The 15,935-nt window shown below is 43.0% G+C and overlaps 2 protein-coding genes across 2 annotated transcripts in view; both read right to left on the bottom strand.

Moving 5' to 3' along the window:
• Positions 1 to 108: 108 nt before the first annotated feature.
• On the bottom strand, positions 109 to 9,114 carry crk (v-crk avian sarcoma virus CT10 oncogene homolog). Its single transcript, XM_041941487.1, has 3 exons — positions 8,594 to 9,114; positions 7,318 to 7,907; positions 109 to 3,950 (listed from the first exon to the last, which is right to left on the bottom strand). Exons 1-3 carry the CDS (start codon positions 8,811 to 8,813, stop codon positions 3,813 to 3,815), a joined length of 948 nt encoding a protein of 315 aa, XP_041797421.1. The 5' UTR covers positions 8,814 to 9,114; the 3' UTR covers positions 109 to 3,812.
• A 5,430-nt stretch (positions 9,115 to 14,544) lies between these two features.
• The window catches only part of lrrc75a (leucine rich repeat containing 75A), a 45,570-nt gene continuing 44,179 nt past the window's right edge, over positions 14,545 to 15,935 (bottom strand). Inside the window, exon 5 of the mRNA XM_041941351.1 lies at positions 14,545 to 15,159. Coding sequence (XP_041797285.1) covers positions 14,545 to 15,159 — 615 coding nt within the window. The remainder of the gene's footprint in view (positions 15,160 to 15,935) is intronic.

Below are 15,935 nucleotides of genomic sequence, written 5' to 3'. Positions count from 1 at the left end.
ATTTTTAAAGAGATAGTAGTTGTGAAATGCAGAGTAAAGCTTTCCTGAGTCAGTAACATATGACTTGATAGTTTTCACAAACGTAAAAAAGTCAATACATTAAACAACTCATTTGTCATGGGTTTGACTTTATTTACTAGTATATTAACACATTACATGCTACAGAAAATAAAAAGGTAATTTAAATTGTCTTGAAAGAATATAGTGTTATAATAAAATGGCACATTTTGATATTAACACAATTTCCACTGGCACTGGCCACCCGTTCCTTTTTATGAAAGGAAATGAATGACTTCATGCAGGGCTACTAAAAAAATACTTCTTGGTGGTTTCATTGGCAACACAATTTGTAAGATAATGATTTATGTAGCTAAGCACCTGCCATGTGCAGTGTGAATGACAAAGAAGCTTGATTTGATCATAAGTACACAAATAAAAATGGACTGTGTCAAACGCTGGCAATAAACACAAATGTGACTTTCCTAGATCAGATTTTTCTAAGAAATCAACCAAATATTATTAAATAGTAAATATCTCAACACGGGTTTGAAAAATGGCCAACTTGAAAATGAAATCAGGCAAAGCTATGAGGTCAAGAAAACTGTGTGGGGGCAATCAAGGATATTAAAAAACGTAAAAAGGAGGACATACATCAATGCAAGCTCTGTGTAAAAGCAGTAAGTGCATTCTGTTAAAAATCAAATTTCATCTCCTTTAATCTCATAAACACTGTAAGAATATGCTGTCCAGAAGGACCCAGCTCTCTGAATGCTGTTACAGTGCCACCTAGAGGTGACATGGTGTGCTGGCCAGAAATACTGTACCGTGACATTTGAGAGGAAGCCCTCACTCAGAAGAGACAGTGAGTTCTCACAGCTCAAATTCAAAGTGGCCCAGGTTCACTCTGGCAAAGGTCTAAGCTTCACACCCAGCCTGCTTCAATCCAAACCAGTCAGTGTTAGGACACACGAGGGTGATGATTGTCACGTGTCAACAAATAGACTGATTCAGTCTCAACAGAAAACAACCTCTTGAGGGGAAAAAGTACATCTGGATTACAACATAATTTGCTGTTCTATTTGCCTGATCTCTCTGACATGGCAGAAGGCCAAGATAAAACAGTAACACAAAAAGTCCACGTTGGCTTGTGCATCATAATGGACAAGGCTTAAAGTAAAAGAGTGGCAGAGGATTAAGTGAGGAAGCACAAAGGAAACAGGTTGATAAGACAGAGGATAAAAAGAACAAAACGGTGCAAGGTGGCAACAAGATCAGTAAAAGGTTAAAAACAAGGACAGGTACCAAATAATACCACTTTCTATTTTCTTGGACACATTTGACAAGATGTGAACAAAGAGTCTGTTTGCTAAGGTATACTTTGTGAGCTGAATGTAGAGCACTAATATGAGAAGACAGTACTAAATAACATGGTGGACAGCCTACATTCACTCCGTTCAACTTCATTCATGTACACCAGATGCAGAATGAGAACCCAGGTGGCCTTGTGAGGGCTGGGGGAAAACAGATGTGGCCCCTCAGCTTATCCATTTTGCACCAGTGACCCATCGCTCCCTCCCAACATGCAGCAGTAAAAAGTGTACATCGAAACGGTTTCCTCCCGGACAAAATCAGCTATGAAGAAAACTACAAAGATAACAAAAACAATATTTTAGCATGTAATGATAATCACATAGTACATCATTTCATAACAATATGTTCTTTTTTCTTACAAAAGACTACTTGATGGTACTTGGTCGTAGTAGATGGGTGGATGGGGCTGAGGTGAGCCAAGGTGGGAGGTGAGGAGAGGGTGAGCGTAGTGTTGCCTTTACCTCCCCTTCAACAATAGTCTTGTAGTTTCTCAGGTTCACTGCTGGGGCCTGCTCTAAGCCTATAACTACATGAAGTCACTCCTAGCTGCTGGTCTCAACTCAGTTTTGTTTTCTCCATTTTATATTTGGTATGGGGGGTGGGGGTGAGGGTGGGTGCTGGACTGGTCCTTGCTCTGCTCCTTGGGGGGGAAACTGTACACCTCCAGTTGACCTGGCGCTTTCATTTCTTTTCAGGGATAAAATGCTGCAGCTGTACTTGAGCCTCGCTGCTCTCACCTCTCAGTCTTGGGTTACGCTAAAATAATGCTGCATTCATGTCCAGTAAGAACAACTGTAGATGCATTCTTTTAGACCAGAAAATACCTTTAAGCACAACTTAGTTAGGTAAGTAGTAAACACTGTCAGAGAATATTGTTCAGTCCAGGTTTGGAAATGTATATGTTAGGTGTTAAACCCCTACAGATCCCTGAAACATTATTTTAGAATAAAATATTAATCAGGACACCTGTGTATTTAATTTTCTAAACTAAGACATTCATCACCAAGAAGATACCAGTTTGGACGAACAAAGGCCCAAAAAAACAGAATGCCACCATGGCAGATTTGAGTGAATAACTGTATAACCTGTTTGGCTGACAGCGCAACTTTGATTTTGCATGATTCATCACTCTTTCCATGCATGCACTGGAAGTGTGGAACATACAAAGCAGGACTCAAAGAACAGAGTTAGACTTATCTGCTTTCGAGCTGAGATAATGAGAAGGTCGATACCATTCTCATACTTGTACGCTAAATATGAAGTCACCGCCAGCAGTAACTTTTCTTATCTTAGCATAAAGCCTGGAAGCAGGCAAAACAGCTGGCCTGGCTTTGTCCAAATGTAACTTTATCTGCCTACCAGCAGAGTTACAGCTACCATAAAGGCAACATTCAGCTATTTCTGAGGGGGAATGTGTTGGACTATTTCTTTGCTGGGTGCAGTGACTTCCTGGAGTACCTGCTGGTTGCTTGGCAACAGGCCCCAGCCAGCACATAATCCCCAATGAATTAAATACTAAATTGTCTTTTTTAAATGTGTTTTTTCACAGATTAAACAAACAAAACAAAATGTTTTAAACATTAAGCTTTAAAATGTGCTGGAATGTGGGTTTTGTTACTTTCACGCAGAGCTAGGCTAGCTGTTTCCCCCTGTTTCCAGTCTTTACGCTAAGCTAAGCTAAGCTAAATGGCTGCTGGCAGTAGCTTCATATTTACTGTCTTAAAACGAAGTAAATATTAATGTTGTCATGTAACTCTTGGCAAGAAAACAAATTGGCATATTTCCAAAAACGGCAAACTATTCCTTTAAATAAAGTTTGTGCAAATTCAAAAACGGGCACCTTAACAGCTCTAAACAAGACAAAATACATAAAAACTGTGTTGTCACTCTTCCACTATCCACTGTACTCCCATCTGACATGAATGCAGCATAAGTGATCCTACAGGGCTGTAACCATGGTGATGGATGAGGGCGAGGATGAAAAATGGCACGGCGCTGAGCAGTTATCTGCTGGCTCCAACACAGGAAGAGGAAGTGGTTGAACTCTGCGGCGAGGAGTCTCCGGAGGAGCAAGTGTTGATAACACATCCACGGCAGGGACGCGATGAGGGGGAGGATCTGAAGGGTGTTGCCACTTCCTTGGGACATGATTCAGTTTACAGCTCCACTGGAGAGTATATGACCCCTTCTTATGTCAGTCAGTCAGAGCAGGTGGTGGAGAAGGGCGGGTATCATTATTCAGAGGGGTAGAGATGAAGGGTGTGTCCAACAAGGGCCTGTTTGTTTTGTTCTCAGTGATTCTCTGAAACTGTACTTGGTGCAGGTAAGAGCTGGAGCAGACGTGAGGGAGGGGGATCGGGTGAGTGTGTGGAACGGGAAGGAAGGGAGGGGTGAGGAAGGGTCTAATACTAGTGTCCAGGTTGCGGCCCGGCTGTCCGCTCTCAGCTGAGCTCGTCCTCTGCGTTGTGCTGGTCCAGCAGTTTGACGTGCGTGAAGGGAAAGTGGCCACGTTTGCCTTTACATTCACCCTCCCATTGGCCGTTCACGTTTATTTTGGTCACCTTCACCATATCGCCCACCTGGGGAGGGGAGGGAGAGAAAAGGCATGAGAGAGCTCAGCAGCAAGGAGTCATTATGTGACAGACAAAATGACAAAGTTTATCATCATCATTAAAAATAACACACAGAGAATCCTCACTCCTCTCATATCTATTGTAAACACTGAAACAATTAATCAATTAACAACATTTCTAATTTATTTATTGTTTCAGTTATTTGTCAAGAAAAGTTGTTAAAATATCCTCTGCTCCACTTGCCCAGATGTGAGGATTTGCTGCTCTTGTCTGCTTTATATCACTGTAAACTGAATATCTCTCATTACGACTGTTGGTTGGAGCAATTTTAAGATCAGACGTTGGATTCTGGGACTGAACACCAGGCATTTTTCACTATTTTAAGAAAATTTTAACTGATTTACAGATTTATGAAAAATAATTGCAGGCCTATTGTTGGGTGTAGTACGTATGATTGCAGTTGACCTGGCCAGGGAGAGGAGTGGCTGTTCCTGTGCCACTGAACCTGAGCAAACAAGGACTAACAGACAGTTTCAAAGTTCATGTCTGTGTGGGTGTCGACGACTCAATAGTCAGGGCTTAAAGCTGTGTGGGCTCATGGTATTAGTCTGATAACCTGGTAGCAGTTACGACAATCTTCCTTGTGTTAAATGTGTAACTAGCAGCATTTGCGTGACTGCAGATGTCTCAATCAAGTTTTCATTTCTGTCCCTGATGCAAGAACTTTAATAATGAATATTCTTCTGCCCCACATAATGCAGCTGCACAGAGCACACTTAAAATTAGTGGGACAATTTAGGTATGTTCCAGAGATGAGTGGCTCTGCCTTTTCCTTCAAACGTTCCCTACAGTATTCAGTATAGCATCCTAACTTGTTCTGTATCGTATCTATGGCCTCACAATTCTTTTCATTGCCAGTACTCTGTCGAGTCTTTTCAAATAATCATTTGTTCTATAAAATGACAGAAAATTATGAAAAATGTCAAAGGTGACATTTTGAAATTGTTTTGTTCCACCTCTGGGTTACGTCTGTATCAAAGAACAGGAGCTGTTTTTGAGAACAGATGGAACCATTGTTCCAGGATGATGGTGGTTTGGTAACCTAAAAAACAAGGCCGGCTGTGTAGAATTCAATACTTTTCATTGAAAAATCTGAATTCAGCCTTTTTTAAGCCATTGAAGGATTAAGATTTTATTTGCTAGAGAATATTCTTAAAAACTGGTTGTGACATTGTATATTTTGTATTTAATGATCTTGTGAATTTCTGCATCCACTCACACTAAATATGGTTTTCAAAAAAGATGATACCGTTGCTTGAATACTTAGTGTGTACGGTGTCCAATGACTGATCAACAGACCTTATATAAGGAAACAGGAAGACAGTCTGAAACGTTTGGTGAGATGAGTTTTCGTGCAAGGTTTGTTTTAATCTTAATGTCCAACCAACATAAAAGTCAGACACCAAGATTAAAAACCTAAAGGTCCAAAACCATGATTAGTCTGCTATCACATAAGTCAAAGAGCAACAACTCTTCTACAAAAATACGACAGTAGTGACTCTGCTGGCATGCTCTGTTGTAGCTTGGGAACATCGTTAATTGAAACTGGTGGCAGTTTGTTTACGTGTCTTGTGGGTAACCCCTTCATAACACTGCTGCGTTAGGAAATAGTTACAGTGCTTAACAGAGCAGAATGAGGTGTTATTCACAGAAGGTGTGCCTGAGGTTAAACGTCCCGATTGGCCCCCACGTTAGTCCTAATGATCAGCTCAAGACACTTAAATGTACTACATTGTTGAGTCTTTAAACAGTGGTTCTGAAATGTCTGCAGACCTCATCATCGTGATGTAACAGGCCACACATTGGTCACAGCTGTTGGTTGATGCAGCAGAATGCAAAATACTGTAAGGTGCTCTTTTGACGACTTATATACAGTACACAGAGGGGAGCAATATTAAAATATGAGGCAATATACAGCCCTGCCACAAGCTATGGCCTAAAAACACAGTTCACCTCTTTGACAGTATTTCTATAAAACTGGAAAATATAAGCCTCATTATGTTCAAGCAGAAATAATAATAAATGAATCTGCAACTATTTTGGTGATTAATCATTTAAGGCAATATCAAGCAAAAATGCTAAACATAACCTTGTTCCAGCTTTTTAAATGTCTGCTGCTTTGTTCCTGGGCTATTGAACATAGACAACACAGGTATTCGTGTCTTATGTCCAACATTATATGTTCATTATAAAGCTGAAATGTTTTCAACAATACATATAACCTGAAAGTGTTATTAAGACATAGACACTGGCAGTTCATACAATATACGTAAAGTCACACATAATATTAAGCTAGTTTGATTTACTGAAGATAAAGACTGATCTTCACAATCTGTGGGTTTTCTGAAGACAAAGAGACAAGGAAATGTGAGCTAATTATTAACCTTGCTGAGTCACTTCTGGTCAACTAGAGAGGAGGAATCATGCAGCCTGAAAGTCCTCAAAGTCTGCCTCAGGTGGGAGTGGCAGAAACCATCTCAAACCAAGGATTCACCTGTCATAACTGAGCAAACCAAAGCTGCTCCAGCTGACAAATGAGCTGGAGAGAGACAAACCAACCAGCAGAGGCAGACGTGTGGTTTGACTCCACAAAAAGCAAAGGAGGGGTACTGATGTGAGGAGCCAAAGGATGGATCTGTACTGGTGTATTTAGCGTTAGCAGGGCAAGAGAGACAAGAGCATACTCTGACTAGCCTGCCTCCTCGTCTCACTCTTGGCTCAGCTTGACTCCTGGCTTCACAGAGACCAGAGGAAATGGTCCTGTTCCCAAACACAAACTATTTCCTTCCCCCAACGACCTGCTCCGTGGGAGCCCCGCTCTCGCTTCCGGACAGTTTAACAGCCCAGCCACCATGAGCAGGGAGCACAGCTTCATGGCAGCTTTCATACTGAGAAACTGTATTTTGTTAAAACCTGGGGGGTAGACTAAGCACCCCTCACTCAAATACAAGTCGAGCCCAGAAAGATGAAGCCAGTGAGTTAATAAACACTACGGACAGACTTTATGCAGATCAATGTGAAACATCACTGCACTGATCTCTGCACAAGAGATACTAAATGACTGGAAATCTGGAAAACTGCGTAAAGAGCTGGCTGAGCACGTTCTGACCTTGACTCCTCTTCATCCTGCTCAACAAACACTAAGGAAGAAATAATCACAGAGGGAAAGAAAGCGAAAGAATGTGAGCTCAGTCTTTATAAGCTGAAAGGGCTGGTCCTACATCCTCGCTCGCTAACCGTCTCCTCTCCTCCAGCATGTGTAAAGAGGTTGCGAGGAGTCAAGAAAAAACACCACACACACGTCCATATTTACCTCTAAGGCCAGGGCAGTCTTGTCGTAGGCATTGGGCACCCTCTTCTGTATGGCCCTGGCATAGACAGGTCCATTCTGGAGATTTGGGAGAGGGGTGGGCTGGGCATACTGGCTGGGGTCTCCCAGTAGTGGCGCGGCAGACTGATTTGTAGAGCTGTCAGAGTTCCCTAGCATCCCCATTCCTCCAGACGCACCCCCAGGCACACCGGGCGCCGCCGCCGAACTGGGAGACGCTGGTCGATACTTCTCCACGTACGGCACAGGGATCATCCCCGCCCGGCCTTCAGAGTTCTGGGCGTTCCACCACTGCTCCTCTGGCTTCTCGAGCACTCGGAGAATGTCGCCCTTCCTAAATGGGAGATCCTCCTCGTCGTTGCCGGGGAAATCGAAAAGCGCTCGGACATACTCGTCTTCCAGGCGAGGCGGGGGGCCTCCGCAAGGGCCAACGCTGATGAAGGAGGTGTGTTTGGACTTGTTGATGGGTTCTATTAAGGTGGTGGTGTCCAAGTAGTGGATTTTATAGAACTCTAGCAAAGCAGGGAGCGCATCGAACTCCTGGTCGCCGATGCGGAACCTCGGATGGGCCAAACCTGGTGAAAATGAGGGAGAATGGAAATGAAGTCAAGAGAGACAAAATGACATCAATTCTTCTTTAAAACCAAATGGTGGTGATTTCCATAATGACCAGGAAGGATTTCATATTTATTTTGCTCCTTACAAAAAAAGCTCTGTGTAGTTTTACAAGGGTATGAGGAAATACAACTAATATTCTGTTGCAGCTCGTACACAGAGAGAAGCCAACAGAGGCAGGGGAAAACGTCTGGTCAAAGTCTATTAAAACCTGGCAATATGACAGACTTATGAACATTTACAACTCTCCCAGGGGCGGCGGGTAAATTAGGCTCATTTCAAAGGTGCACCAGGCCAGAACTAACATGAATACAGTCTGCTCTCTGAAAACTCCCACCGCCCACCACGGTGCATCTCAGTGACAGAAACGTGCTCCAGTCTCCATGATTTACTGAAACAACGTGTTCTGTGATATGTCTACTGTGTTGCCTGTCTGAGCGCTGGTATTCGCTCTAAAACCACCGCCACGGGGCATGTTTACCTTTTAACGAGCTAACATTCAACTGACACATGTCAAGCCTTTCGCATTCTCCACACAGGAGTGGAAAAGGCACTATTGCGCATCTCCTTTGGTGCAAGTCATGCAAGAATGGTCACATCAGCATCTCCATATGCCGAGCCCCCCCAAACCCCTCTGTTGTCTTACCTGGACAGGATTGTCGGTTGTTGTTGATGCTGTTAATTATGTAATGCGAGACTTTGGAGTTCTCTGATACCGAGAGCACGTAGTCGCCGGGGCTGGTGATGGAGTCCCGGACTAGAAACACGCCGTGCCGCTGCCCCTGCAACAGAGACACAGCCTCCTGCCTGCTCAACCGACCCCAAAACCAGCTGCTGCGGTCCTCCGCGTCAAAATTTCCGGCCATGATAACCACTCCAAAGCCGAGGCTTCACCGGGCCTTCCCTTCTCTCCCTCCCGTTATCCACAAGCAAAGCCTTCAACTCATACAAAAACTTTAGCGCCTAGAGCACGTTTAGTAAACAGGCGACATCCGCAGCTAGCCGTTTGGACATTAATTCGCCGATACAGAACCACAGCCACGAATTAAAAATGACTCTTATTAGGTTTATGACTGTAATTAATCCCCAATAATCATATACTGCGTTTTAGCAACAGAATTCCAGCTACAATCCAGCGGCCGATGACAACTAACTTCAAAAACTGAAATGGCGGATACGGGAAAACAAAAAAAGACCCCACTCATCGGATGTGACGTAATAATTGTGTGCGCCAGACGCACCACTGTCAAGCTAGTCATTATCTAACACATTATCATGAAACTTCCGTTTCACGCGAGCTATGCTGACAATCATAAAAACTTATGATTCTCAGAAAAAGCAAACTAAATAAAATAATTTTGTTTGACAAACCCTTTATACATTTGCTGCCATTTACCTTCTAATACTCAGGTGTGTATTTACTTTTTCAAAACTGACAAATTTGTGAGTGTTTATTTTGTAGGTAAAGTGAGTAAACTGCTTTTCCTGTCAAACTCTTTAACTTGACGGCCCCGTCCTTCATGTTGGTGGGTTGTTGTGAAACCTAAAGCTTGTCTCATTATTGCGCCAGATCAGCAGCAGTGCTGTAATTACACTTAGGACACATGCAATTCATGTTTTGCTCCCACAAGCATTGAGCAGCTCACGTAACTATATCTAGCTCATTTAACCCGGTAAATGACGGCTTGCTTGCAATTTGTACGTTTGGCCACTAGATGCCAGTCAAACACTATGAGAGTCATTTCAATACCAATGTTGTCAAACCGAACTTGAGGCTTGACAACCACCATTAACACATTTGTGTATAATAAGTGATAGAAAAAGGATTAACATTTTTTTAAATGAAAAATACAAACCTTATTCTTGATATAGACAGAAATCAGGGCATTATTTATTTATTAACAACTTATTAACAACATCTGCAGAGTTGAATGATTGTAGAAAACTTTTACTAATGATTTAACATTAGCAAATACAAATAATTAACTTCTGTTTTTGCCATATTAAAAAGTGAGAATCTATGTACCCTTTATTAATGCTTACTTACATTTATAACTCCGGAGTTGTTGGTTTATTACCATTTATTGATGGCTTAATAATGTTTAAAATGGCAGACTTAATGTTTTTTCATGAATGCTGATGCTGATGTTGATGGCTGCACCTCCACATCGAGGTTTGTACAGTCTCTGCTGCTCTGTGGGCCCCCACAATGGATGCAGCTGACGCCTACAACCGCACATTTTCAGCAGTTATAATAATCAAATGGAAAAGGAAAAGAAAACCAGAGCTTGTTTTTGTATCATAGAATTTAATGGAGATCCATGGTATAACAGAAAATTTACAGTTTCATCTATAAATGACTGCACACAGCATTCCTTTCAATTGATCCCCTCGATAAAGTGGCATAAAAATAAAGGATCCATGGTAGCTTTGAGGAAAGGGGAGAGGGACAGAAGAAAGTACTGTACAGAGGATAATACAGAGGTACACTGTAGATTGAGAAATATACAAAGAAGAAAGACTGATGGAGAGAGAAAAGATTCAAGGCTTCAAACACTCCTGCTTTCAGATTCACATTACCATGTTTCTTTTTACACTTCACAACATATCAGCAGTCTTTGAGCAAGACGCACACAGCGTCTACACATCCTCTGGTCACTGAAAGCATCCATAGCCCCTCCTGCTCTGAGTCCAAAGTACACACAGCGATCATCTCATGTCTTACTGTAACATATAGAACGTCTTCAGTCACTGTGCCTCACCACTGTAGAGAGAGACAATGGTGAAACTGACCAAACTATAGACATGTGGCTACAATCTGAATTAGACCATCAACACACATGTGCAGTGAATGAAGCACAGCTGAGACATGTGGGAGTTTCTGATCAATATTCTCAGCTGATACCAATAGAAAAGGGGTTAAAGCCGATTTGCCGATCATTATATTCAAGCATTTTCTGTGCAGTAAATCTGTTTTTCAGTGTTGCAAACACACTTTATTTTCATTCGCCAACTTTTGAAATGATTTTTAGAAACCATGTCCAAGCATTCTTGTGTGGACTCAGGTTAAAATGAGGCATTGGTTCAGGTTAATGTCCTCCAGTTTCAGATCAAACTGCTCTGAATCCCTCGAATCAAAGCTGAATGACCCTGAGTGATGGATCAAAGGTTTCACATTAAAAGCCCACATCCATGTTGATGCATGAGTCTAATTCCAGCTGTTGTGATCTCTTTGCTTTGATTTGCAGTGACCTTAACATAAAAGCAGACAAGTGCATGGCTTCAGCACACTGCAAACGTGTACACATCACTCTGATCTCCACTGTCCACCTCCTTCTCTCTGCAGCCAGGAGTCCTGTTACAGCAGCAAGCAGAAAACCTGAGAATAGAGTCTTTAAGCTTCCACGAGAGTTCTTGGTGTTGAAATCACATGCAGTGAGTCAGTTTAGAGCTGAGCATCGGGTCCAACTATTGACTGGATCCTGCATCTAAAGCCAGCGATCCACACCGACTCATTCAAACAGTAGATGGTATACACACAATCTGAACTCAGTATACAACGATCAGTTCTTCCTCCACATAATGGCTTCAATAGCTGACAATTACTGTGGCTTTCAAGGACAATCTTCCTCTGTCTCATTAAGTGTGTATGTGATTATGCTGCCAGTGAAGCTGCCCACGACTGTTGAGCATCACATCCCGTCTGCCTCTGTTTAAAGGGTTCGTAGACAATGCAATTGTAAAGCTTAAAGGGAAGTTACTCTTTGTAATTAGCTTCAAGTGTAATACTTCTGAACGTCTGCAGGCTAGTACGTATTACTGACGTGAAAGTGAACTGCTCGCTGTATGGAGAGCTTTCAGGTGGCAAACTGTGGACTTAAAGGGTTTTCCTGGGCAACACTGAATATTATATTAATCATTATTATATGAATGTGCAAAAACATATTACAAAACATGATTTTCCCCATGAAATTCCCAGGGAAGTCTCTGTGTACCATCAGAAATGTATTGGATAGCTTTTAAATGGTCGGTCGCCAGCTAAATGTAAATGTGTCTATTTATTTCAACGGCAGCACACCTTCAGAGAACCAAATTATTTGTACTGATCAAGTCTTTTCTTAAAATCTTCCTTGTCAGACATTTATTTTTACTGTCTATTGATTACTTCTTACTTTAAATATTTGAGAGGAAATAGCTTTTCTGTGATACTTTGGGGAACTGGCAGTCATTCAGTACACTGCAAACCTCCATCAGTGCTATGCAACTGTCAAGATCTTCTAGTTCTACGTGTTCTACATCTCACCATGTTCATGGCCTTTCCACAAAGGCCAGTGAGACATGATCCATTCAGACCTGCTACCAGAAAGACATAATGAAATGAAAACATGGCTCCCATCCAACATCTGTTTGGGGAATTCTGCATAAATAAGTAACACCTCCCAGAAAATTAACAGGAACTCCAATAATTAAGTATTATCCATTAAATTGGAGGATTAAACTGAAGAAAACGTTTAAAATCGGTGCAGCAGGCTGAGAGGCTGAGATATCCGGACTTTGAGTGGGTCAAGCTACAAAAACCAATCCTACCATTCCCATAATGCAACTTGACACTGTATTTTCTAAGGTCCTCCCTGCCTATTAAATGCCACAGTTTGTAATACCGGCTTTCTGTTAAAAAGGTGACGTCTCGAGCCTCATCCGAGATAACCTTCATTACATCACTGTGACATCGCCAGCATTATTCTCTCAGTCCTGACAGGAAGACATTTTACAGCTGTTTTCATAGGTGACAGTGATCATCACGGTGCTCCTCTCAAGCCCGCTGGCTTGCACGCGCTGTCCATCACTTGCAGTCACTTTATTAATGACGTGAGAGATGCTAAGCATGATGTAAGCTCTCGAAGCTGAAAAGAAATGTGTAAAAAGGAAACTTTCAGAAAAAATCTGATCAGTATTAACAAGTCGGCCCTCAGACCTGCATACAGACCGCTGTTAATGAACACTGCCTGATGATGCATGTCATTCAATCAAAAGTGTTCATTTTTGATTCCACACACACTGAGAGCTCCAGAGGTTAATGTTGTGACACCCGGGGCTGTCTGGGGAAACGTATATATATATGCATTTTTAACTGCTTTAGGATGAGGCTTTCTTCTATCCGAGTTAACATTCAACAAAGTCCTCCTTTCCATATCAGTAGAATCTGTCTACTCTAACTTCCTACCTTTCTTCTACATTGCTTGAACTACCCAGACCACAGAAATAACATATAGGACTCCTTGAATTGAGCGTTATTCCTCTTCAAATAGCTAATCTACAATCTAAACGATAGCCTCTGCACAGATAAAAACAATATATACTGTATATACTGTACATCCCAAAATACAGCCTGTTTCTTAAAGCTTTGCGTGGTCTATACTGTACGTGACACATGAATGGAAAGCACAGGCCGGGTGAGAGCTACATACTGCATAAGGATATAATTTGTCGTAACCCAGCGGACGGTGCATACGTGAACGTGATCATAGCTGCGGCCTATATATAAACACGGCACTGTAAGCATGTGACGCACACGAGTGTACAGGACCGTGGAGTGGAGCGTGACCTGGATTATGAGAAAAAGGCTACTAAATATTTCAACTTGACACCCCGGCACTTTGCTTTCAGACACACGGCAATTAGACGATCACATCTCCCCGCTGTACATGGACACCACAGCAAGCGCTTGTCCTTCCAAAGCAGGACGCTTTCGACTGCTTTCACTCCTCACAAGCATCAGGCCTTTGTTGTGTCCTTTTCTTTATCAGTTGCTTATTTCTTTTGGTTCAAGCTGACTAATTTCATCTCCAGTGCACTTCTCTTCCACTGAAGCACGGTGCATCTGTTCATTTCTTAAGAGGCAACTGATTTCCACGGAGCTGTTGGCTTGACTTCTGATTGCTGTCTATCTTCTGATCCATCTGGCTAGCCGTGGCTGTACGTGGGCAGGAAACATTTTATACATTTCCACTTCGGGTTTTTGGCAAAAACATTTTTCGAAAGGTTTAAGGGCCCTGGCTAGTTCGTGTCTATCTCGTGTTTTTCTGTTTCCTGGTCTCTTTTTATCTCTCAACACATTTTGAACCAGTAACGGGACATGTCACAGGCACATGTAGGTATTATCAGGGTTACTAGAAGGAAAGGACCTGAATAAAGATTAACATTCTATACATAAAAGCCTCATGTGATATAATTAATCAGTCTATTCTACACATTAGCATCCTTAGTATGTTCATACTTTAAAACAACAGACAGTTATGATAAAAGACATCCTGCTGGGGACTGTCTCGTCTCATGTTACAGTCACCAAGAGTCACCTGGGCTCAGCTGTGACTCGGCCAGTATCTGAGCACTGCGTTGGCTGGTCACAAATCAGATCTGCGGAGGGAGTATTAAGTGTCATGTTCATATGGATTACATCCCTCCAGCGCTGCGGCCGGTCTGACTTTGAGCGCGCTCAGTTCGCCTCTGCGAGACACAAAGTCTTCTCTCGCCTCCTTCCACACAGGACTCGACACAGGAGGGGAAACATAAGCAGAGCAGAGCCGGGGGCAGCAATCAGGTCAAGTGGTCTGATTGGTCGGTCACCTCGTCTAAGTCGTCCTCCTCAGCTCTCATAGGCTCAACGGCTCCAGAGGAGTGCTGCGACTGGCTGGAGCAGGACAGGCGGGAGGAGTGGCTCTGTGTGTCGTCCTCGTCCTCCACCATCGCCGCCCTCGTCCCCCGTGGCTGCTCTTTCCTCTGTGCCTCCTCCTTGGCCCTCCCCTCCTCCCCTCTCCTTCTACTCCTCCTCCCCACTTTTCTCTGCTCCTCCAGTGTCCACATGCTCTCATCCTCATCCTCCTTCCCCTGCACCTCCCTGTCGAAGTCCAGCAGCTCCTCCATCATCTCCTCTATCTCCATCTCTCCGTCCAGCTCCTCCTCCACCTCTGACCGGAGCTCCCCCATGCTCTCAGTCCGATTGGTGTCATCCGTCTCGTCCTCTTCGCCGAGACCCCTCAGCCTCTCCGGGGGGTCGCTGGCCTGACTCTCTCCGAACTCCAGGATGGTGGGCAGGTTTCCCTGCTTGGGACAGCGCTTCCTCAGGCTGACCAGAAAGGGCTGCGGCAGGGAGAAGATGTCCACATTGTTGCCCAAGTCAATCCATGTCACGCTAGGGAAGCTGCCTGGATCCTAGGGTGGAAACATACATCATTACAAACAGCATGATTTTAAGAAAACTACTGCAAGCAAATGAGATGCCTGTCAAGAAGATTGTCCACATCCAGCAGCCTTTACACACATTTGTAATGCAGAAAGAGGCTCCTTCACCCACAACAGCCTTCATTCCTCAGCCACTTCTTCTTACGGATGCTAGATGCTCGCTTCAAGACAGCTCAGACGGAGTTCAAATAACTAGAAAACACATGACTGCTCCAAGCAAACTGAAAGTCAATGTGGCCTGGTGATCTTTCCTCCTCTCTACTGTAATAAAGGCAAAATGTGGCAAGCATTGTCTACTACGGCTCCATTCTTGGTACTACCACCAGGTGGCGCCAAAGAAAGAACTGTTTATAAAACCATACACTTTGAGGGCATGTCCAGCAACATTCTGAGGAAACCAAGAAAAATTTCAGAACCTCAGGAGCTTTACCTTCATTTTGACCGGAGAAACCAGGAACTTATTTGACTCTCTCTAGCAAATTTTGGTCATTTTGAATTTATGGTTTCGGTGACTACTATGATCTGTGGTATCTTTAGATGTGGTGTATGCCAAAGACAGATGGGGTCACGAGTTAAAGCCTGGTGGGAATAAATGTTTCCAGACTGGTTGTTGTTCCACAAGGACAAAGATACAAGGGTGACAAGATTCTTTGCAACAGAAAGCAAGGGGCCTAATTTACACAGTTACATCAATACTATACACTGTGATTTAATTAGAAAAAATAGATGAAAATATGCAAAAATAG

This window comes from Chelmon rostratus, chromosome 7 (genome assembly GCF_017976325.1).
Source record: "Chelmon rostratus isolate fCheRos1 chromosome 7, fCheRos1.pri, whole genome shotgun sequence".
Classification (NCBI taxonomy): domain Eukaryota; kingdom Metazoa; phylum Chordata; class Actinopteri; order Chaetodontiformes; family Chaetodontidae; genus Chelmon; species Chelmon rostratus.
The sequence above is the reverse complement of the archived record's forward strand: the minus strand, read 5'-3'. Positions and strand labels throughout refer to the sequence as shown.

What these genes read in the sequence shown, in the direction of transcription:
- crk (XM_041941487.1), bottom strand. Translation starts at nt 8,813, where the DNA reads ATGGCCGGAAATTTTGACGCGGAGGACCGCAGCAGCTGGTTTTGGGGT. An exon ending in CAACCGACAATCCTGTCCAG is followed by an intron (nt 7,908 to 8,593) that starts GTAAGACAACAG and finishes CATTTTCACCAG; the next exon opens with GTTTGGCCCATCCGAGGTTC. An exon ending in AGACTGCCCTGGCCTTAGAG is followed by an intron (nt 3,951 to 7,317) that starts GTAAATATGGAC and finishes TCCCCTCCCCAG; the next exon opens with GTGGGCGATATGGTGAAGGT.